The sequence below is a fragment of the Triturus cristatus genome, chromosome 6 (assembly GCF_964204655.1).
Source record: "Triturus cristatus chromosome 6, aTriCri1.1, whole genome shotgun sequence".
Taxonomy (NCBI): Eukaryota; Metazoa; Chordata; class Amphibia; order Caudata; family Salamandridae; genus Triturus; species Triturus cristatus.
In genome coordinates, this window is record NC_140589.1 from 963,870,724 (window position 1) to 963,896,263 (window position 25,540).

The 25,540-nt window shown below is 45.7% G+C and overlaps 1 protein-coding gene across 2 annotated transcripts in view; it reads right to left on the reverse strand.

The window, feature by feature from the left end:
* Positions 1–25,540, reverse strand: part of AIG1 (androgen induced 1) — a 1,670,352-nt gene that overhangs the window by 1,160,555 nt on the left and 484,257 nt on the right. For both annotated transcript variants that reach the window (XM_085611670.1, XM_085611671.1), the window contains exon 2: positions 22,176–22,331. In XM_085611670.1, the coding sequence (XP_085467796.1) occupies positions 22,176–22,331 (156 nt within the window). The remainder of the gene's footprint in view (positions 1–22,175; positions 22,332–25,540) is intronic.

Consider the following 25,540-nt stretch of genomic DNA (forward strand, 5'->3'; position numbering starts at 1 on the left):
ATTACCACACTGGATCCTGTCAAACAATCCACCTCTATAATAGAGGATCTGCAACGTATCCCTAATCTTGCAACCACTAAGTCCGCATCCTCATGCTCACCTGAGGCACCACAACAGAATTATGTATCTCATAAGGAATGTTAACTGCACACACTAAACTCCATAGACACATCCTTTTTAAAAAAAAGAAAACTCATGTGCTGGCACCTGGCGATAGGAATGTTTGCATCAATGAAGTTTCCATTACAACTCCAAGAAACTGACTCTTTTTGGTTGCCCTGAGTTTTGACTTTGGAAATTTCATTGAAAACCCCATCTTGTGAAGAAGCACCACAGTCCATTGTTGAGCTTGTGGCAACTTGTATAGGAAGGCAACAAACTGACACGATAAGGCATAACTGCACCCCTGTTAGAGCCTCATAAGTAGTCCTGCCAATCATGCTAGCAGCAATACTCTGTGAGAAGACTGCCTATTGATTTTACCAGGTGGTATCCACCTTCTAAGCTTCTTGTGACTTCAACCCTAAATTTGTTTAAATCCTCTTCCAAAAAGTTATGCATGAGGCAATGCCATCGGAAACCGTAGGTAGCAAAAACATTTGCATCTTTTAACTCTTGCACTGTCCGAGAAATATCTTGATCCTTCACTACCTTGCTGAGTAAGGGCATTTTAGGAATGTAAACTGCACACATCAATCACTTATGTTACTTTGTCCTTCTGACCAACAAGATTTCTCATCCATCCTATGAATAAGGATCCCAATGTCAGACCTAAACTTGGATCTTAGTATGATAGATGGACACACAGGAACCAGCAATAATGGAATGACCAGAGACTTTGTGAAATCAACAAAACATAGATGCCACAGCCCCAGCTCCAGACTCTGGTCCTCGTCATGACACCAGAATCCCAGGCAATTTTGGATAAACTCATTAAAAATAAGACTATACAGTCTTGTTGAACTCTATAAAGTGCATGGAGCCACCAGCCCATAGATAAGCTTGGGAATAGGCATAAAGGAGGCTGAACTGGTCTAATGCTCTCCCATATCAGTGATCATTCACATGCTATCTCCTTTAAAGTCGTAGATAACGCAGCTGTAAAAAAGGTTGGTGCCCTGTCTTCAATGGAGACGGCTTACATCCCATTTCTGAAGCCACGTAGCAAATGTCTCCAGAATATTGCAATGTTACAAGCAGGTTCCTCAGAGAGGGTTCATCTCTTCCTCTTTTTCCAGAGGTTGTCCTGTGTCTTTAAGGTCAAGATTCTCCTTAGGACTTTGTCTAATGTCTTTTTGGTACTGGCCCTGTCGAGGGACCTTGATGTGAGCCCAGGTCTTAAGGGTGACAAGAACAAACGTGTCCCTCACTCTCAGAGGCATCCCAGTTCTCTGGAACAAACTTGCTGCATCTTTTCATTTCCTTTCTCGCAGGCGCTAGGAGTTTGAGCTTCTGTTGAAGCAAGAACTGTACCTCTACCCTTGAGTACCAAAACACCACATACAATGATAGTCTTTAATATGACCTAATTTCATTAATATTAATTCTCTGGTCTTTTGCATATTGTGTCAGATAAAAGTGAAATACAATCGAAAGCACAAAATAGCCAATTAAAGTGTGAACTTGTGTTACTGTAAAAGCAATTACATATAAAAATGTCTAAAAGTGGTGTGCATAAGTAGAAAGTCAGGATACCTTTGCTCATCATGCGTGTCCCCAAAAGTGACAGGTAACACGGCCCCTCGCTGTGTCCTTAAAAGTGACAGGTGACACGCCGCCTCGCTGTGTCCTTGAAAGTGACACGTGCCATGCCCCCTCGATGTGTCCTTAAAAGTGACAGGTGCCACGCCCTTATGGATGTAGGTGCCCATTAGACCCAAGGGGCGGGCTGCCATAGGGCGGGTTGCTTTTGGAGACATCAGCGAACCAGAGCCCCATGACGGCTGTATGCCCTTGTTGTGGTGTAGAGGTGTACGCCCCCTTTTAGAGGCTGTTTAGGATGCATATAAGGCCTCCTTAAGAGCTTTGTACAGCAAGCAGATGCCTGATTACGAAAAGGTGCCCATAGCAAAATGAAGAGATACAGCCTGCTCATGAAAAGGTCAGTGTTGGGCCCATTATCAATAGATATTACCGCAGCTTAACACCCCTGGTAATGGACGAGAATGCTCAACAAGAAACACCTAAGGATATGGGTTGCGACTGGTTTTGGCAGCCCCAAAAAGGCCTGCGGCAGAGTGGCGGCCTGCAAAGGCGAGCAATGTAATTTTCAATTGTCTGTGGTGTTCAAACAGGCTGAAAGTTCCACATGCCAAAACAGTGATGGGTCCGGCAAGTGTGTATGCGGCTCTAAGAACGGCGCATGTGAAAAGGAAGATCGAGGAGTGTCCTATAATGCCAGGCAGGGTGTTAAGGGTTTCGCCGCAGCGGTGGTACTAAACTGTGTCGAGCGTGACTATTACAGCCTTTGTCACGGACATCAACTGAACGATCCTAAGCAGGCGGCGCACAAATGTTTGTGCGAATCATACTGAACAAGAACAATACAATATATTTGTAGTTTGTTAGACCCATACAAGGTGTATAAACTGATAAGGGGTGGTGTACGGGCTGTACGCTGAAAAGAAAAATGTCCACCCTGATATGGTGAGGATCTTGCAAGCGGCACTCAATGAGATCCGATACGCCCATGACCTGAGCTTAACATGTATGCAGGGGCTGTGCACGGGTTTTGATAGAAAGATGATAGAAAGACTCGTAGAAAGGCGTATGTGTAATTTGTATAAACAAAATAGAAAAATAGGGTCTTTGGCCCCCCCCGAAGACTATTTTAAATAAGGTCTTATTTAACGTTACATGATATCGTGTGTTTAGAACAAAGTAGTAGAATGTTACACAGCAAGGTGGCTATGTGTTAATCCGTCCTTACGACGTTTAATGTGAAAATGTGAAGTACCTTCTGTTTATGTTTTGTTAAAAAATGTCTTTACTTTTAATAAAAGGTCCTTATGCAAAACAAGTGTCATTCATTGCCTGGGGTGTAACGGATGATAACATGCCGGGGGCCAGGTTAAGAAAACTTTATTATGATACAAGGGGAGTTGACAGCTTGGGAAGCGCCGATGCTCTGTATAGAAGGGAAGAAGATGAAAACGAACCTGTAAGCAGAGACCTGCTGAAGACCTGGTTATCAGGAGAGGAGGCGTATTCACTCCATAAACCCTCCAGAAGACGATTTAAGAGGCGCTGTTGGACTTGGCCCTTTTTGCAGGGTCATCCCTAAACTTTTTGCCTTCCTCCTGTATTTTTTCTGACCTGCTGTTGGCTGTTTTATGACTCTGGGCACTTTACCACTGCTGATCAGTGCTAAAGTGCATATGCTCTCCCTATTTTAAATTGATGTATGGATTAGTGATTCCATGATTGGCTGGTTTGGTATACCTGACAGACCCTAGTACAGTGCACCAGGAGTGCCCAGGGCTGGTAATCCAAATGCTGCTAGTGGGCTTGCAGCACTGGTTGTGCCACCCACAGAAGCAGCCTGTTAAAGTGTGTCTAAGGCTGGCCATTGCAGAGCCTGTGTGCAGTCTGGTACTGCCATGCTGACTGGGCAAGTGCACCCACTTGCCAGACCCTGAACCTTCCCTTTTCTTCATATCAGACACCACTATGGTAGGCCCAAGGGCAGAATTCATTGTAAGTATAAGGTAGGACATGCCCTGCTGTGTGTGGCATGTCCTAATAGTAAATTACAGCCATTTTCGTTTTTCACTATTGCAAGGCTATCTGTTCCCCATAGGCCAGAATGGGCAGTTTGATTATTACATCTTATAATCCTCACTGACTCAGGGAACATGGTAGAAATTTGAGTTTAGTATGCCTGAACTCAGAACGATAAATTACATCTTTTAGTGAAGTTGGTTTTAACATTCTGTGTTTGAAAATACCACTTTTAGAAAGTAGGTATTTTCTTGTCTAACCATCCAAACCTGCCTCTGCTAGTCTGTGTATTCCTTGTCTGGAGTTTGAGTGACAGGGGCTGGGGGATTCCAGGAGACAGGGTGAGTCAGCACAGGGCTGAATAGAGAGATCTGCATCTAGATGGGTGGGAGGATTTGCACCTGGGACCTGACCTGAATAGGGCTGTGTCTTCCCTCCACAATGCTGGCTCCACCTCCTGTGGTGCGTCTGATGTCTCTGCCCTGCTCTCTGAAAGGAAAGAAGGAGTCATGTAAACAAAGTGCTCCAGGACTGACCAGAACTGGTTTGGACTAGGCAAAGGCCTCTCTGCCTTCAGAAAACAAAGAGAAACTTAGTATAAATATTAGGACCCAAACCCAAGAACTTTAGATCACTTTGGGAAACAAGAAGAAACCTTTCCTGAGGAGAGGAACCAGAAGAAACTGAGGAGAGACTATCCCTAAACTGAAGTGCTGCTTGTGGGATTGGCCTGCAGTGGTTGCCTGACTGCCAAAGAAAGGAGAAAGGACTTTGTGTGCACTTTATTCAACTTGTTAAGGATCTCCAAGGGCTTGGACGAGAGCTTGCCTCCTGCTGAAGTCTCAGGGACAACAGACTTCAACCACCAGCTCCCCAAGAGTTCTTTGGAAGTGCCTGCTGTTTTGCAAGGCTTTCTGAGGGACTGAGTGTCGCAAGGAGCTGGAAGCACGACTCACGAACAAGAAGCGTGTTGCCGAACTGCCGCTGTTGCTTCGCAATGCAAAAGCGCCTCGCAGCACCGGAGAAGAGGATCGACATTGCAGCAGATGCCGCCGCATCACCGGGAAGAGTGTCGCACAAGAATCGTTGAATCATCACAGGTCCACCGAAGCACCGCGCATCGCCGGAGAAGAGGATCGACGTCGCAGCAGACGCCGCCTTATCACCGAGAAGCGTGTCGCAGGGCCTGTCGCGGCTCATTGCCGGAAAAGAGGATCGACATCGCATCAGACGCTGCCGCATCACCGGCAAGCGTGTCGCAGGGCCTGTCGCAGCTCATCACCGGAGAAGAGGATCAACGTCACAGCAGACGCCGCCACATCACCGGGAAGAGTGTCGCAGGGCCTGTCGCTACTCAAATTGTCATGGAAGCAACTTGCATCGCCAGGGGAGAGGATCGACGTCGCAGCAGACACCGCCGCATCACTGGGAAGCGTGTCGTAGGGCCTGTCCTGGCACGCATCGTGTGGCAGCATCTCGCATCGCCGGAGAAGAGGATCAACGTCGCAGCATCACTGGGAAGTGTGTTGCATCACGAAGAAAGCTCCATCTTTGTTTCTTTGCACCAGATCTTCAACGCATCACCGTCCTTGCAACACTTTCGTTGTCTTGCGTTACGCATCTTAAGGTAGATTGAACTAAGAGTGTTGCATTTACCATTTTAAGAGAACTAAGCTAATTCTACCATTTTAAGTACAGTATTGTGGATTTTTGTCATTTGTGGTCTTGTGATAAGTCTATATAAAGAATACTTATTTTTTATATAAAACTTGTGTGGTGTCCATCTGTAGTGTTGTCACTTGATTACTGTATGTGTTCACAAATGCTTTACACACTGCCTCTGAGATAAGCCTGTCTGCTCGTGCCAAGCTACCAAGGGGGTGAGCAGGGGTTATTTTAGGAGTGTACACCCTTACCCTGACTAGACACAAGAGTCCCTATTTGTCACAGGTACCTACCTGTGCCAACTAGGGACCCCCAAATCTAACAGGCGCCCTACAATCGTTAATGCGCAAATAGATTATCAATGGCAGGCGGATATCATCAGCCTTCAAGATATAGCAAAGCATAACAACGACGCTCGTTATATATTAACCGTCATAGATGTCTTGTCCAAGTATGCCTATGCAGGAGCTACTCGATAAAAGTGGGGCTAGCGTTCCAGCCCCTTTTAAAGCCATCTTCAAGAAGGGGCGAACTCCTCAAAAACTACAAACAGACGCCGGTAAAGAATTCTTAAACAAGACATTTCAGAAATAATTTAAAGGACCACGGGGTTCAACATTTTGCAACACACACAGAGGTAAAAGCAGCCGTTGTAGAGCGGTTTAACAGAATGTTAAAGTCTAAGATGTGGAGGTATTTTACGGCCCACAACACCTACAGATACGTTGATGTTCTACATGCTTTTTAAGATGTATATAATGCCAGTTATCACAGGACCATCAAAACAGCGCCATTAGAGGTAACGCCTAGTAATTCTTTATCTGTTTGGAGAACGGTGTACGGGCGTTATTTCGCTACAAAGCTGAAGAAGCCTATTTTTAACAAAGGTGATCATGTAAGGATTTCAAAATTGAAAGGGGTCTTTACGAAGGGCAACCAACAGACTTTTAACGACTAAACATTTATAGTTGAAAGTGTGGAGCTTAAAAAAAGGGCTGTATATTTACAGGTTATTTACAGGTTAAAGGACTACGATGGGGAAGCAGTGTCGGGGGCCTTTTACAAGGAAGAGTTACAAAGGATACCCGATGATCCGCACAGGGTGTATAGGGTTGAAAAGATTATGAAAAGGAAAGGTAGAGGTGCTAATAGCCAGGCATATGTCAAATGGAGGGGCAGGCCGGAGAAATTTAACAGTTGGGTGTTGGCCGGTTCCCTGAAGATTGTGTGAGCTGAGGACCGTCTAAAAGCTACTGATAAGATGGAGACAACGCCATTTTATATCACCCTGTCATCCAACGCTTCTAAGGGCATGTTCCCCGACAACCAGATTTCTAATTATACCTTGAAATTGGCTAAGCCTGTAGACCTGACAGGGGATTGGGAGGTAGCCCTAACCGAAATCCAATACCCTAGAACCTGGAATACATTTACACAGAGCGAGGCACGGTTTTACATAAAGCGTGAGCAGGACCCTATGAGCATACACAAGAGCATCCCATACTGCTACTACCTAACTGTTTCAAGTGTTGTCGACGCCATCAACAAATCCATATGCAGCATCAAAACATATACGAATACTCATCTGTCGCTAGATAACGTCAGAAGGAAGGTGTTTCTTAAAGCCCCTAATCATACCACATTGTTTAACTGCTCCGGTAAATTAAGAAGAGTTTTAGGCACAGTACAGAATGCGGGAAGTCCATTCGAACAGGATCCCATGTGCCCTGATATTAATGGGGGATTCTACATGCTCCATGTGTATAGCGATATTGTAGAGGCCCAGAGGATCGGCGATAGTTACTTGCCGCTGTTAAGGTGGGTCCATGTACATGGCGAAAATAATACAAAGGTAAATATTCAATTCAACAAACCCGACTGCGTCGCAGTCTCTAAAAACCATGTTGACACTATTTCAATTCTGATCTTCGATGATCAGTCCATCCCAGTGTCCTTTAAATACGGGAAAGTTATTTTTAAGCTTCATTTAAGACCGAGACGCGACAGAGGCATCATGGTGGTTGTGAAAACATACAGGGACCCTTCTATGTACAAGGACTATTACCGAAACCAGGCTGGAAATGGAGGCCCTCCATACTTTCAAGAGTCACCGGTTATGTACGGGGCCGGTCTAGGAGGTTTCTTCCGTAGTCTGTTTAGAAGAGCTATGCCCTTCTTGAGAAGAGGCAATGAAATTTCAAAACTGTAAGTTAAAGCGGCAACTACGAACATTGCCCAGGACGTTGTAGGGTCTGATACTTAGGCGGTTGCTGAACACATGAACAAACCGCCACAAGAAGGCGCTGGCTTGGTGTACAGGCCTCAAGCGAGTGTTAAAAGGAAGCGCCGCGCTTCGAGATGCAGAGGACCACCTGCCCCCTATAAAAAAAGGAGGAGTTCTTCAAAGCACGCTCAGAAAAGAAAAACCCCAAGACGGAAGAGTGCTTCGAAGAAGAAGAGAACCGCCTCTAAAGTTAATATTTTTTAAAGCAGCGCAAACTAAAGCATGGCCTTCATACATTGTGCATCGTGCGAGTGCGCCAAATCCGAGTTAGACTTGTTTACACTAAAGCCCATGCAGACAAGCATCAAAAACAGCTTCATGGAGGTATCACCTTTAGCCGCTTTGACGCCTCTGGCCCCTATAGAGTTTTATGTATCAGGGTCCACGGATATGTATTTGGATCTCAACAACACGCTACTCCATCTTATGTGCAAAATCGTAAAAGCGGTTGGTTCCGACATAGCAGCAGATGCTAAAGTGGCTACGATCGCTTACCCCCTAGCAACCTTGTTTAATCAGGTGGACATTACCCTGGGCGATCGTCTCATCACACAGAGCGATAACATGTACGCCTACAGAGCCTACCTCAAGAGCATTCTAAATTACAGAAGCGACGACCTTGACACACAGCTTTCATCGGGGCTATTCTACAAGGACACATACGGACACTTTGAAGCCAAGGAGCTGGACGGTGACAATCAGGGCTTCGTAAAAAGAGCAAGTTTTGCGGGGGCAATCGCCAGTTTGACCTCCTGAGCCACATACATTCAGACCTCTTCTTCCAAGATAAACTGCTCAACGGAATTGATCTTAAGATCAAGCTCACGTGCAACAAGGACTCATTCTGCTTCATCTGCGGGGATGTGGACCAGTACAAGCTGGACATAGTGTCAGCGAGTCTGTTTGTAAAGAGGGTGAAAGTGTCCCCGAGCGTCAAACTAGCTCACGCTGACACTTTGCAAATATATAACGCCAAGTACGCTGTGGAAAGAGTAGCTCTGAAGGTATTCAGCATCCTGGCCGGTACCCCGTTAACTCAGCAACAGAATTTATTTCTGGGACAACTCCCCAAGCTTATCATCAGCGGATTTGTGGACAATACAGCTATTAGCTACGTCTACGCCTCAAACCCCTTCAATTTTAAGCACTACAACATCAACTATGCTGATTTGGTCCACGAGGGCACTGTGATTCCTGCAAAACCCTACACACCCAGTTTTATAACCTCCAACTACATCAGGGAATATCAGGGGCTGGTTTCGATAACCGGGAAGCATCTATGGGACTGCGGGTAGCTGTGTCAAGAGAAGGCTATGGGGCCGGATACACGCTGTTCGCGTTCGACCTGACTCCCGACATGGAAAACGGCGATCACTACAACCTGGTCAAAAACGGCAATCTAAAAGCTGAAATAAGAGTTAGTAAACTGCTACCTACATATGTGAAAATTGTCGTTTTCTCAGTATTTGACAGCATCATTCAGATCAACCACAGCAGACAAATTTTGTTTGACTATCTTTAAAACGTTTGTGAAATGGACACTGTGCAGATACGGGACTTCTTAAATATGCTAGGAAAACTTTTTAGGTGTTTTCCCTAGTGATGGGCTACCAGCCAAAATAGGGCCAGAAAGACCATGCACCCTATTCTTTAACACCGATCCTCATTACAAGGGTGGAACACACTGGGCGGCCGTGTTTATAGATAGTGATAAGGTTACAGAGTTTGACAGTACAGCAGAGTTCCCTGAGCACAGTATCTATACACAACCCATATTCAAGTTTGTGAAAAAAGCCGCAGCGAGGGTTGAGTATAACAAGCTAAGGGTCCAGGATTTGTTAGCCATCACATGCGGGGAACACTGTATTTATTTTATCAGTAAAATGTCGGAGGGTGTGGCGTTTAGAAATTTCTTAAATCTATATTCGGGTGACCTTGTTAACAATGACAGTCTAGTTGTGAAATATGTAAAAGAAAACACAAGGGCACCGGTCAGACCTGTAAAAACAGAATATAACGTTGGTCAAAATTGTAAGGGCTTGTAACGTGTGTATATTTAATGATGAACGTTTAAAATAAAGGCACTTTTAAAACACGCATTCAGACTCTGTATTTCTATGCTGCCACATACACCATAATTAAAAATGTTTTAAAAGACGAGTGAGACGGGATGAAAAGTTATAAAAGTGTTTATTTCAAACAGTTATGTAAGTTGCGCATTAGAATGACATCCATTACTGAAGAAATATATGAAGAAAATCCGACACGATTATACATGTAATAGACGCAGTTATTCAAAAAGGCTGTAGAAAAATTAAGGATTAATCCATGTATGGGATTTGGACAGCGGCCTTTTTCTTTGTACAGATGGCGCAAGTGGGGTGCTTCAAGAGGGGGATAGTCGTGGGGCGTCAGAGGTGGCTGGCGATGGAGGGAGGGGTGTCTTTAAACTTTCAAGCATACGGCGGTGATCGTTATTATCCACGAGTGTGGAAGGGATGTTGAGTTCAGCGGCGGCTCATAGAAACTGATCCCAACATCTAGGAGCATTTTGATGCGTTAGGGTCTTGGGGTGCGTGAGACTTTTGACTAGATCGTACATGTGTGAACAAACAACCGACTGCCCCTTGTAGAGAAATTTGCCTCGCTCATGCCACGCTGTTAGGTCTTTAGAAGCGTTGAGTTTACTCATCAACATTTGCGCTGCCCCCCTGTGCCACTGACTTATATTTTTTAGGAGGTCGTCAATAAAGATATCCGAGGGTGGGGTCTGGGCCGGTTGCGGCTGTTTGGGATGCGTAGCAGGCGCAGGCGTTACTGGCTGTTCAGAGTCCGAGGCATATAAAGTTAGCTTATTTTTTTCAGTATCCCACTGCTTGTAGTAGCTTAGAAATTTTTTAAGGGTGCTGGTGTAAAGGATAGCTTTGTCGTGCGGGTTTAGATCCGTACGGTTCAAAATGTCTTTAATTTCAGCATCCAGTCGTAGAGTCTCATTTCGCCGTATATCCCAGGTCTTGTCCGCAGAAGAGCCCAGTTGCTCCAGCTGTTGTCTAGGAACCAAATACATCTTTGCGGCATGCTCCATCACCGGCCCGAGAGGAGGCTTGTAATTAAGGGTATAGCTATGCCCAGCAATGAGCCTATAAAACCCCAGACTGTTTCACCAGTTTCTTCTTGGTAATGAGTGAGGCCCTTTTATTACTGAGCTTCTTGATAAAATGTTGCTTCTTCTTCAACACCTGTAACGGGCTCTTTGATATAGGGATATTGCCTTTTAGGGTGTTTAGGGCTATTTCTGCAATGGCCGCCACTAAATCATCAGAAGCAGCATAGAGGAGGCCCTTTCTTTGCTGGTGACTGGCTGTAACCAACATTTTCAGGAGGGCCAAATTGCGGCGCAGTCCGTCAGACATGGTCAACACCTGGGTTATAAGGGCTGGGCTACAAATGTCTCTAAAGGGTTTCAGCGTGGCTTTTTATAGGCTCGGGACTTGGTCTTTGGGGTGTCAGCGACTGGGAGATCAGGGGGAAAAGTATCAACCCTCAGTCGGTAGTCTTCTAGAGTTTTATTTTTTAAGTCGACCAGCAGGTAGCCGTGGGGTTTTGCTGTAGCGTCGTTAAAGGCCTCCATGAAGAAGTGTGTGTTTCCTGGGTACATCTGTTTAGCTATGATGGATATTTGCTGTTTGTCACAGCGATTTTTAAATAAAACAAGGTATGAGGTGTTAAGTGCTATGGAGCGACTGTTCTTACCCTTGTAAAACAAGCTCTGCACAATGTAGCATATGCTTAGATTGCGGTGGTGTGAATATTGAGTAAAAGCTCCCTCTAACTCAGGATGGTCACCATCTTCACGCATAAGGTCATCGAAAATTACCATGTTTACAAGGGTCGGTGGCAGCAGCTCATTGTCGTTGAGATTATCAGGTATACCGTCTATAAATCTGATATGAGGGAAGCTGCGGGACAGGTCGGTATAAAGATCTTGCCAGCACGAATAAAGCCACACAATGTTTTTAGGTGTCTGGGATAAAGCACCGGCAGCATTTTCTAAGAGCTTTTTTATAAAGTAGCTTTTACCCCAGTTTGAGGGCCCTGCTAACACGCAGGAGAACGGATGCTGTAATCCGGTGTCCATAGTGTGGTGGTGACCTCTCTAATGCACCTAATAACCATACGGCAGTGTTTTATAGTCCGTATTCAGGACCCTTTTGTCAAAAACAAAGCGTAAAGCTTTATGTAAGGGCTGGGTTGTAATTTCCTACTTCTTTTTGGATCTGACTATGCATGGTTGGTTAACAACTATGGTTTTATCATTTTCACGATCGTCGGATGCAGAGTATTCGTGCATCAGATCCTTCAGACTGTCAAAATTGATTTTTAGGGTGTTGCCGATGTTTAATGTTATGCCTTTGACCTTCATGCACACTTTGTTGGTGTTTGTTTTGTAGGAGTAGGTCTTAGGTCCGGATGAGGTAAATTCTATTATATGTTCATCCTTATCCAGTTCGCTGGTCAAATTACCTAGATAATCCCCAAGAGGAGGATCTTCATCCCTAGGTTTACTCAGAAAAATCACAGAGTCTGTATCATGATACAGGCAGCGGTCCTGGAGTTTATCCATAACCCTGTAAAGCTCTAGACGGGCGTGAGCTGTCATGAAGCAGGCTATGAAGATGTTTATGTTGGTACACGCTGTGGGGTATTTTTGTGTGTATTTCCAACACGCAGCCACGGTCTCGTCATCGCAGCTGGACACCTTGCAACAAGGGGCGAAAAGGTACTACAACAGTTCGTCAGGATCTGTTATTAAGGTTGTATTTGACATGTTTGTACGCTGTGCGAATTTTCCCCATAAGGAGTTGAGGCAGAGTTTGGCTAACTGTCGGCGGGCTGGGTTGACCTCTATCAAATGGGTTCGTAAACGTATACCCTCGTGAGCATGGTAGTCATTGATGTATTTCTGCTTTGCATCTTGACTAGTACACCAATAGGGATATCCTGAGGCCTCCTGTTTGTCTCTAAGAAACAAATTAATGTAGCTTGGAAAGAGACGTGTTGTGGTCCTCTTAAAATGCTACACCTCGTGTACTCCCCCGAGTCTGTAGCCTTTCCGTAAGGCAGCTTGGACCACGATGCTAAACCATGTCCCTGTGAGCATCCTTTGTTCTTCGGTGTGACTACAACCACAAACCTCTTTAAACACTGCGCATGTTCGACAGAGGGGGAACATCAGCTTGCCATCAACTCTGTATGGTAACACTGGAAAGTAAAGCTGCCTTGGAGGATAGATTTCACATTTGATTAGCCCAAAGTATTTGTAAAGTGGCTTAAAGTCTCTATATATGATGGTGGGGTATCCTAAGGGGTATACCTTCATTTTGTTCACAAATGGGTACAGACTGGTGAAATCATAGTAGTTTATTTTCTCATCCTCCCCAACGGCCCTGTACAGTTGTATGGCATTTGTACTAACCCCGAATAAGGCATCGCGGGGCTCCAGAGGTTGTGGTAAATCACAACTCTGAAGGAAAGAGCGGAGCTCTGTGTCGGTTGTTAGCATATCTAACCACTCATGCTCCCATAGGACCCTCATAGCAAAGCCATATTTTTCAACATACTGGGCCCTCATCAGAGTACGTCTCATTAAGTGCTCAAATTTGGCACCCATCAGTCGGTTAAACTCGTGGGGTTTGTAACACTGAGGGCAGCCGTGGTAAAAGCAGCTGTTGTATTCAAAGGCCGTCGGCACTCCCTTAATTACAGCGTACCCATCCATGTAATAGGGACCCAGGCGGTATTCACCACCCTGTAAGGCGTGTTGAATATGTATGTCTTCCTTCTCAGAGACGTACATGAGCCATTGGATAGACGGAGTTGAATAACATTTCTGTTTACAATTATAGAGGTCTGGCGGCACTAGAGCAATACTTTTTGGTCTTAAAAACATGTGCTTGTAGATAGACAAACACATGGAGGCCAACGTAATGTTTTGAAAAGGGTCTATATATTCGACCGTCTTTGTCATTTAAGGCGTCTTGGGTTTCAAGACCCTGACTTTCTTAGTCATTTGAAGCGTCTTGGGTTTCAAGACCCTGACTTCCTTAGTCATAGACACCACAACATCTGAAGAGGTTGCATGCTTGTCGCAGGATCATTACATCAGCCTGACAATAAGCTCTCAACTCGGTTTGAAAAGGAAACTCCTTTTTTACGGTTTTCAGAGTACCATTGTAGAAAGCTCTCTTTCTCAGCAGGCATCATATATTCAACCCCGTAGCTGTCCGGAGGCGGCATGGGCCCCACATAATTCTGGTTCACCCAGGTGTTAAAAAAGTGTGGAAAATAACCTTTACACCAGGGGAAACCAAAGGCTTTTGGCAGCTTGCTCAATTTCATGGGTAGGAAATTCAGGGTGTCTATGAACCATATTTGTAACTGGCCAGCCATTAACAACATCTGCTTGGAACCTTGAGTGATGGGTTCTACATGTACCTTTTCACAAATCATATTTTGTAAAATAAAGAATGAATCGTATGCTTTTGAGTTATGGGCCTGCATGGTATACCCTTTGAATTTGGATTGAATTAATGTATTAAGGAAATCACCAACACACGTTCGCCCCTCAAGCTCCCAGCAGTCAGCGGAAGTTAGATGGTGTGCATAAAGATAGTTAGGTTGGTGTACCTCCATATCTTGTGTGCACTCTATATCAAACACTATGTAGTCTTCGGTTTTGGTCTGGGGTCTGCCTTTAACCATGTAACACCGGTGTACAACTCCTACCCTACATGGAGTCTGACACCTTGGGCATTTCATGTCTCTACATTTGTGATCTGTTGCCACATACCGGCCGCACTCTCTACAATCTATTTTAGGGATGCATTTAACAGCTTTGCGGTGTATGCTCAAGCAGTCTTACGAGCGACAAAACATCTTACAGTTGCGGCACCTCACCTTCAGGGCGACATCTACGACGCAACCGTCCCTCTGACACATCTTATAGTGTATTTCACACTGATGATGTGCCTTAGTTTTGTATATATGGTGGCAATGTGTGCACACATACTTGACTCCCAGAAAACTTTTAAGGTTCAAGATACCGTAAAAGTGTTTTTCGTGGTGAAGGACATATACAGTCTTGTTTTTCACACGTTCCCCGGTTCTAAAGTACTTCCAAGAACCGTTGTGATAAAGAACTTTCACCGTAACGGCAAAATAGTTCTCAAAAAGACCTATGTCGCCAAAGCCAACCATGGGGTCTGGAGGTATTTCAAGAACCTCATGGGGTTCAGCCGCTCTAGACATGATGACCGAGAGGTATTCTAAAAATTCCACGGCGTGAACAAAGGCCTGTCGAAACCCTGCCCCTGGAAGCATAGCTGGAAAAAATCATTAGGCCCCACATCGTGTAACATCCTTTCTATGAGTGTTTGCACAGCCTGATGTATGGCTAAAACCCCATGAGTGGAGGACCTTATCTGGTGAAGGTTAATAAACCTAAACTCCTCGTAGTGTTCTGTAGCGTTAAATCTCTCTACAGTATGACTGTAGCTTCTAACGCTCTCTAAAAACACGGTCTTTGAATCCTCATCTTGAGGAATTTGACTTGATGGGGAGCTTGCTGCTGTATCATTTGGGGATTCTGGTTTAGCAAGGGCTCTGCGGGTCTTTTAAGCCGCCTTGTAGCGCATATTCTGGCTTTCTTTAGTTTACTTATTAAAAGCCTGCGCTGCTTAGCGCTATTAGCCCACTTTTGTTTGTTTACGGGACCATGCTTTTCTATGTAGCCTACCCCATCCTATGTAAACAGTATGGTTTGTGCCTGTGGGCGACGTGCTCATAGAGGCCTCTGCTCCAGACCCACCCAGCAGACCTTCTGGATGTTCCTGGTGTTGGAGTGTTGGCGCACTACCCCTCGAGCCCTTCAATTGCACTCCCCTCGGGATGTTCTCTCCTGAACTCATGTAATGCCGGGTGCATAGTATTGGTGTATGTGATTCAGGCGCTGTTTGTAAAACTGTATGACTTTGTTTGAGGGGTTCCATGTACTTTTTACGCTTGAGGAAGCGTAAGCAGCGCAGGGACTTTGTCAGTACCTTGTGGACCTTACTGCTATATTTTGATTTTTGCGTACTCTTATTAATACACAGGGCATGTTGGTTCTTTAGGGGACGGCGTAGGCCTAGTCACGCAGGGATACTCAATATGTCAGACACTGTTGCTTGACACGTTTGGAGGATCACTCTTTTACACTGGTCAACCATTTGCAGTATCTTCCGCTGCGCCTCCAGCCCGACCCTGTCGTCGCTACCACACATCTCCAATTTAAAGGTGGCGGTGTTCGCTTGGCATTTTAGCTTTCTGACTGCCAGCTGTATGTCTTTCCCATGGGCCCCTAGTACCTCTTTTGGGTTTACAGACTCTTATTGCAGCGGATTAGGGATGAATACAGTGCCTGGTTGTACAATGGCCTGTAACACCCCTGGACCTTCTCTCGCCCCGTCCGCCACAACACCATTCTGTAACAGAGGGCCTCGGGGATCATAGAAACAGGGTCCCAGTGCGAACACCCCGGGGTGGCCGTGGAAGGGTCCCCACTAAATATTCCCTCCAAGCCCTGATTTGATCAGTCATCCCAACCCTTACTGTTATCGTCGCATATTGCTGGGGGTGATGTGGGGTTTACACCGAATGCGGGGGCGGTTGGGTCGTACGCTCCCGGAGGGGTGATAGGGGACAAAAGGCATGGGAAGTGTAAATGGCTGTCGAAATAATTGAGGGCCCTATCGGCTAAGGAATTGTCGGGGTTGTGGTCGGGTGAATGTCTAACAGCCATATGCAAATCCCCATTGTACGTGTTAAAAGGACCCTTGTGCGCTGCTTCTGCTGGTCTATCAAGTTTGTCTACCAACCCTGTCAACGCCTTGAGACACCTGCTGCTGCCGGCATAAGGTGCTCCTGAGGGTTGAGCATTTTCAGACTCTGAGTTCGTAAGCCCATCAGGCATGATTATAGCAGGTTTTGGGAGTTGGTCTAGGGGGAGCCCCACTACAGGTGGCGTTAGTTTGTTTGAAACCATAGAGGGCTTAAGGGTATGGGAAGGGTCCTGCGGTGTAATGGGCTTGATTAAGGGATCTGCTACTGCTTCTACTTGTAACGCCTGTACCCCTTGCTTCTTCTTAAGATATTTTCTTGAGAGGCGATTCACTTTAGGGGGTTGGGGCTGTACCGTATCTTCTGCAACAGCCGTCACAGCCGCTGGACCATTAGAGATCAGGGATGTAGAGGGTTCATTCACAGGTATCACAACATTTTTTAATGAGAGATCTAGAGGCGTAATTTGGGGCTCAAGGACCACAGGTTTCTTCTTGAGGTTTAAAGGCATTGTTTGGGAATCTGGGACCACAGGCATCTTCTTAAGGTTTAAAGGACAGGGTTGGGGCTCCGGGGCCCTCAGCTTTTTCTTAAGGGTGTGTTTGTTTGAGATGAGAACCCCATTTGAGGCCTGGAGAGGGTTCAGATACACAGCGTTGCTTTTACACCGAACAGGCATTACGGTTTCTGGGATTGTAAGCACGTCTCCGTTGTTGTCCCCCTCCCTGTGCATAATAGACATTCCTGTAGGCGTGTTCATCATGTTGGAGGAGGGCTTGATTTGACATTTCACGGCGGTGCCGTCTCTCTGTTGTATGTGGGTGTAGTATGAACAGAGCTTGCCCTGTCGTACAAGCCTACTCACACATTTTGCTGCAGACAAGGTGTTCTGGACTGTCTTAGAAAGAGCAAATACATATTACATAGAGACAAGCATCCTTACATAGAGCCTGCGTAAAACACCATCTAGGTACATGTTACATCTGCCAGAGGTGTACAAACTGTCGGCACAACCTGTCTGCCCCACAGCTAAACAGCCTAGTTAAAGTTTGGCAAAACATAAATTCAAAATTGAAAACAACACCTGTGCATTTACGTTTACTTTTTTAATAAGAACCTACCCCTGATTCCTACCCACAAGCCCCAGCGCCTGTACAACAATAACCTATACACATATCTATATAACGGGTTGTGCAAGCTGCTCTCGGGGACCCTTTAATAATTCAGTGCTTTATATTAGGATTTTAACTTATAAACTAAAAGTAGCAACAGGATATTTATCTGAAAAACAATGAGCAACGCCTAAGTTACATTATATACAGATTAAGGGGTGCGTGGTACACATTCTTTACAGCATGCATATGAAACATCTGGGGTATTTTATGATAAGTTACCACCTCCACTAGCGAAAACACATGTCTCACCATAATGAACATTAATCACCTTTGGTATCCGGCCATTTATTTATTTACTTATTGCCTGGAAGTTGCATGAGCCATGCTGTATGGCATCAGGCACTTTAAAAAGACATAAATAAACTGCAATCTGGGGCCCTTTGAAAGACAGCATCCTACTTATAGGTGGAGGGAGAGGGTGAGCTACAGCTTGAGAAGCGCTCTCCCTCTCCCTGAATGGCTGTGCAGTGCCCTTCACATTTAGTCATTTTATTTATTTATTTATTTTTATTTATAGGCAGGGGGCTCTGCTTACACGGCCCCTGACTGTATAATACCCAGCATTTATTATTATTTATATATATTTTTTTTATTTATTGGCAGCCTCTTGGGGCTGCAATCACCACATCCGCAAAGCAGCCCCTGGGGAATCCCTGCAGGGATCTTCCCCTCCGTATTTGCGGTGGAAGGCCCCGCCCCTTTGTGATGTCAGGGGTGTCCCCGGTGACATCACAGAGGGTGCGTGCCCTTCCATAGCCGACACGAAGAGGAAGCTCCCTGCTCCCCTACCGCAGCTGCCACCATCAGGAGCCACGTGGGATCCAAGGAAATGCCTGCAGCCGCCCCAGTCCCCAGAGCAGCGCCTTTGGTAAGCAGGCTCTGGGGTTGGGGCAATATTTTATTGCTTCGGGGCCTCGAGCCCCAGTGCCTCCCAATGCCCCCAGAGCCAGCCCGCAGCGCACCGGACCCGGCCACACGACCCCAGAACAGCGCCTTCCTCACGCGTGCTCTGGGGGCTTCTATTTTATAAAAATGGGGCCTCGCGCCCCACAGCGTCTGCACAAGTCCCCAGAGTCCCACGCTTGGAAGCGGGCTCTGGGGGCCTTTATTTTTATAAAAAACGGGGCCTCAAGCCCACCCTGCGCCTGCACAAGCCCCAGAGTTTTGCACTTAGGCAGCGGACTCTGGGGGCTTTTATTTTATAAAAAGGGCCTCAAGCCCCACACCTCCCCAAGGCCGCAGGAGCCCCCAGAGTACCACGCCAGATAGCGGGCTCTGGGGGCCTTTATTTTAATAAAACGGGTCCAGAAGCCCACCCCCACCACGATGCCACACAATCCCCAGAGACCCGTCTGGACCCGCGGGCTCTGGGGCTTTTATTTTTATAAATACTGGGGCTGCTAGCCCCCACACTATGACCGCACGAACCCCCACAGTCCCACACTAGGGCAGCGGACACTGGGGGCTTTATTTATAAACAAGCTGAGGGGCCCCGTCGCCCCAACACCCTGCGGACCATGCAGCTCTCGTCCCCTACAGCCCTGGAGCATCGCAACGCCGCAGTGTGCTCCGGGGGCTTTATTTTTTTTAAAAAATACACGGGGCCCGGCCGCCCAACACACCGCAGACCATGCCGCACCTCGCCCCAGAGCTCTCCCGGATCGCCAAGGGCTCTGGGGATGGTCCTACACACTAGTCCATGCCTCACACCCCCGGAGCGGCGCCTTCCACAAGCGGGCTCTGGGGTCTTCTATTCTATAAAACAGGGCCTCCAGCCCTCTGCCACAAATAACCACCGAGTCCTCCTGGATAGCCGGGGGTTCTGGGGCTGCCCCAACATATGGCCCGTCTTAAGCCCCTCAGAGCAGCGCTCAGACCCCTGCTGCTTTTAGAAGGCTTCTATTTTGAAATACCTACGGCCTCACAAACCCCAGAAAGCCGCCTGTAAACCCGTGGGCTCTGTGGTATTTATTTTATAAAAGCCAAGGGTCTCGAGCCCCACACCCTGGGCTTACATGTCCCTAGAGCAGCACCCGCGTCACAGCGTGTTCTGGGGTTTTTATTTTGGTTAAAATGATCGGGCCCCTAACACCCATGTCCCCCACAAGTATAAGACTCTGGCCATCGACCATCAAAAGCCACATCCAGAGTTAGTTCCCCACCATCGAAACACGCCTGTGGCGTCCAGAACAACCCTGCAACACACCTCCTTGAAACCACATGACATTAACAGGACATCAGACTGGTGAGTACAAAACTGTATTATTTATTTATTTTGATCTGTATACATTGTATACTATATAGGGTGCTCTGACAACCTTACAGTACCCCACAAACTGTGTAATATGTTTCTAGGCCCTGTAAAATATTATGGTTACCTCTGCACTAAGCCTAGTAGCGCCTCTGTCTTATGCATCTTAAACGCAAACCCCCAAAATGTATTAAGTTACATTTAAAACTAAAACATTATTCTACCCCATGTGCCTCTAAAAATATTCACATTAGCCAGCAGGCCACAACGCATTAATCATCAATTAAAACAATGTAAACACAATCCTACACAGCTCTAAGTACCATTATAAAACTACAGCATTGTACACCTTAAATGGTTCACCTTAAATGCATTTCTCCAATACTTTAAACAACCCCCATAAGCCAGTCACAATGTACCCCCTTGTTTATTTACCTCCATTAACGTGTAGCAGGCAGCGTCAATCTGTGAGAAGTTGCTCTGATCCATTGTGGCCTTAAGTTTCTGATGCAGGTCTGTGCAGCAAACAAGCCAAACAAGGCGTTCCAAAAGGGGTTTTTAAATGTCTGTTTCTGCTGACCCCTAGTGTGGTTTTTATACGTGTCCTGGCATGCTAATTAGGTCACCACCCTTTATGGAGGGGAGGGTTTTGAACCAGGTAGTGGGGTCCATTGGTGGGAACATTTTCTGACTGATGTACAGCTTATGCCATATGCCACTTTAACATTTGACATCTGTCAATTAAACCTGCGGCCTATCGTGGAAGAGCTGGGTAATCACCTGTGCTTAGGAATCATTCTCATGGGAAGGATGGCTCCGGCTGAAGTTTGGGGACATGACGGATGACCAGGGTACATTTTCTAACTGGGGCCTTGTTTGTTGGATACACCCATTACCATTTTGACATCTGTTAATTAAACCTACGGCCTGTCTTGGGAAGAGCTGCGTAATCAGCTATGTTTGGGACTCATTCTCCTGGGAAGGTAGGCTCCTGCTGAAGTTTAGGGACATGCCGGATGACCAGTACATTACCTGCCCTGGGGTAATTTTTATAACCCCACCAGTGTACTATACCCTTTGAGTCTCGTGGGAAGCTTGGGACTGGCTGATAAAAAAAATTCCACTTCTCAGATTTGCTCTGCTTACAACTGCTGTCACTTAATCACTTTGGCACCTACATGCCAGAGCCCTTACCTGGGAAATTGTCCTTTTGTTCTTGTGTTTTTACGTCGTGACTTGTGAGCCTAACGGTTAGTTTTCTGCCACCAGCAACGGGACACATTTCAAATTGCAGCATCTGCTTCTAAAGAAAGACACTTTTTTTAAAAACACCACTGCGCCGCAAACCATAGTGTTAGGCATCCATGCTGCCGTGGGTTGTGGGGACTTGGACCGGCCTGCTCAGGCACCATCTGTCACAGCTCTGCAGCCCACATTTTAAACCTGCCCAGACATCTTCCTCTTACATGAAGGCACTTTTTTGAGCACACATTTTTCTTTACATAACCTAAATGCCCTGCTAGCCTAACACAGCCTTCAACACTGTCTCATGCTCTGACACACACCCTGTGCCACACCCCCCACAGCTCAGCTCCGGTTAGGGCTGCCACACATACATCATGTCCACATATTTTCTGCGCACGAACTGTCACTTTTAAGGACACAGCGAGGGGGGGTGGCACCTGTCACTTTTGGGGACACGCATGATGTGCAAAGGTAGCCTGACTTTCTACTTGCATATCTTTGCAAAAAGAGTAAATATAAATAACCTATAACAAAACTACACACTGAAAAAATAAATTATAAAAAGGTATGAAATGAAAACATCGATTGATGTATTTGCCCTAAGCACCACATTCGTCTACTTTCTGGATGGCTTCGCACAGCGAAAAAAGTCTATGGCTCAAGCTGGCTGACCAATTACTCATGCAGTAGGCTGTGGCGGGTAGAAGCAAAATGTGATTGGCACTTGAACAGACCAATGGATGAAGAAGGCTGACCAACAGCCCCTCGAAATAATTATCTGTAGTTTTTATGATTTTTTGACAAACAAGAGGCCGGCAACCCCTAAAAATGTGCAGCCGGAATAACATGGAATAGAAATATATTTTTTAGTCTTTAAAATGTGTGTGTTCACAAAAAACTCTTCTGGTTCGTATTAACTGCACTCCAGATGACGTGAAATGTGGAACACTGTACTTACAACTCCGACAGGGAAGGCCAACACCGACATCATCCAGTCACGAAGTGAAATGAGCTTCTTCCGCTGCCTCTCCTGCTCCTGGATGTCACACCCTTTGGTCAAAAGGCTGGAAAGGTCAGTCAATACGCATATCCCAAAGAAGACAGCCTGAATAACCTGCAAAGAGAATGCCATAGTGAACTTGCTTACATAACAACACTGGCAGATACCTGCTTTATAAGCATTAACACAGCGAATTAAGAAAAACTAAAATGACCTCTCCTTTTGACAGCAGTCTTCGTTTTGGTATATAGCTCTATGTTTATTTGGCACATTCTCACCTAACTGATAAAGTCATAACTTGACATATCCACAGCCAGAGGGACACTGAGCAGAGGAACAATCATTTACAAAAATACGTACAAATAAAATACGCAGGCAAAACAGATCTGCCCCCTATGGAGCATATAAAAATAAAAGACCCATGAGGAAGAGCTGGCAAAGGCTGGCTGCTGTGAGTAGATATCCAACATGTTAGGACGAAGACGTACTCACAAAGGCTAACACGACTAGGGATCTTTTGTTTGCCCTATTGTGAGTATTTGGCTAAACTTCCTAAAAATGATCAAACTCCAGTGTGTGCAGGGATCAGAATGATAAATTGTGAGGCAAACACTGCAGTCCCCACAATTTACCAGAAGAAAAAACTCAGAATATTTTCACAAATAAGGAATTTAGCATGGAACACACCAATTTCTCATGCAAATTCAACTTTGACGTCGGAATCTATTTACCACACTGGGCATATCCTAGGAATTGGTATTTTTTGGGTGTGGTGAATACCCCATTTGTGACTGGGTCTCCCTCAAATCTGATTAGGCTCATCCTGATTGACCTGTTTATTCGAATGCGGACCGGGTCAAAGTCAGTTCTTCTGTTCAGCGCTTAATCTGTAGGTGAATTGCTAGCTGTAGTTATCCACATTATATGTCATTACTTTTAATGTTTGAGCCCAATCACACATACAATTTACACGCAATGCATTTCTATCATGTTGTTGCTTTTCAGGAGGACATGTATTTGGTAACATGTAATCAGTCGCTAACTGGTTAAATTAACTGCATCCTGTATTCATTCATTCGTCCATTGTACGCTTCTAATAGTAATTTTTTTTCACTTGATCAAAAAAAATCCACATCTATCTGCAACAACATTATGACAGTTATAATTCACGCGCTTTGAAAAATGGCCCAACTGACTGAATTCAATTCAAATCAACTTTATTCGGTCAAATTGATACAGACCACAAAATTAAAATACAAAGAAATATGATAAAACACAATAAAACAGTACAATTTAATGAAAAGACCTCAGAGTGGAAATAAAATCAGGTTGCGGATTAAGCAAAACCGCCTGGTACAGGGCAGATGACAACATTGAATTTGAAGAGCTGCCTCTGGCTTCTTAGATAGAGATTGAGCCACGGGGCCAAGGAGACCACATGTGACGTGTTGCATCATATTTCATGAAAGTCCTAAAAATACATTAAATTTAGTACATCGGGGCAATGATATAAAAGTGTCTGAGCTACAAAGAGACCAAAGCTAAAATGAATCAGAAGCCAAAGTGCTCAAGGGGCGAGCGATTTCCTTGCCTTTAGCGCCAGCTTCAGAAGGGTATATACAGTAAAGGTGATCTCCTCTGAGCTTAGGGATTGTAGAAAGTGCAAAGCTTCTGTGCAATGTCGCAGAGAGTACTTGGTTAATAGCGGTTTTAAAACCAAAGACCTATAATAGGAATAAAAAGTACACAAAAAATGACATGCCAAGTGCTCTGTGCTGACTTCCGATCGCATGGGCAAGGCAAGAGGTTTGGCGGCCAGTCGCTGTACTGGGGAAAGGTAACCTGTCTATAAAAAAGGGGTTAAGACACAACCTGAGCACTATAAAGTGCTGGAAATGCAGAGCATCGTACAACAGGAATGGTTATATATTCCTGAGATGGTTTAGCTGCATATAACAGCAAACAGAAGAAAGTACAGACACCTTTGTCCATCTCACTTCCTCCGAAGTATGTGAACATATATCCCTAAGTGTTTTTCGGCATCATAGGCAAGGAGCGTGAAGGGTCTTCGAACAAATCCTGTCTACCCAGGGCTGCCGCCATGTCCCGGAAGCCACCCAACCAGGGAATTTCTAGAGACCGTGAAAGGGACAGACAATCCTCAATTAGTATTCTGTTTAAGGAGAGGGCCTCATTGACCCGGACGCCTTCACCATAACAGCATTGGACGTGTCCTTAAGATGTCCTCAAGGTGTAAATCCCTAACTCCCTGTGGCTGTTGTAAGAGGCAGTGGACAGTGGTAGAGGCAGTAGGCAATGTGTGAATTTGTTTTCTATGGCCTGTAGGGGCAAAACTGCATGTGTTCCCCAGACCCCACTCCCTAAGTTGCCAAACTGACACATTTTGCATGATAGATGGCAAACATATGGGCAAGCGACCTTTTGCCTAATTTAGTGGCAAAGGAGAAAACAGCATTGATGCTCGTTGCTAACTGGTTGTTTCTGTTTTCTAGCTATGGTTGTCCGGATCCCCTACAAGTAAAGTTACCCCTAGATAGTTAAAACTAGCCACATGTTTGACAGGAGTAGCCTGAAGCTTAAAGTCTGGTCTTGGACACACCCTATAACAACAGGACATTATAAAGGATTTGGTGGTGTTAATCCTCATTTCAAGCCTTTCCATAAAGGATGCAAAGGTATCCAGAAGACGCTGCAGTGCTACGGGTGTGTGGTACATGATGACAGGATCCTCAGTATACAGTAGGGCTGGTATAGGGCGCTTTTCGATCTGGGGCATATCCCCAAACCTTAATATTAACTCCCTCTCCAAGTGATTGATATAAAGGGAAAATAGAAAAGGTGCAAGGACCCACCCTTGACTGACGCCCCTACGCACCCTTAAGGTCTCGGACCACTCCCCTCCCAGCCCGAGCCTTACTGCAGCACTTGAGTCACAATAGAGTGACATCATGATCTTGATAACACGTCTGTCAATGCCCAGATCTTCCACATTGCCACACAATTTAGAGTGGGACACGTGGTCGAAGGCACTGGACAGATCCACAAAGCCCAAGTGTGATTGTATACTTCCCCAGAAAAAGGCAAAGAATAAAGGCATTGATCTACCAACCCCATCCCCCTCCTGAACCCATAGTGGATATCTGAGTAAGAGCCGCTCTCCTCTGCCCAGGCCTCCAGGCAGGAGAGTAAGACCAGACCCAGTACCTTCACAGAAGAGTCCAGGAGGGAGATTGGGCAGTAAAAAAAGGTGTCCTCACCGCTGCCTTTCGTAAAGATCGGGATAATACGCGGGTTAGACCAAG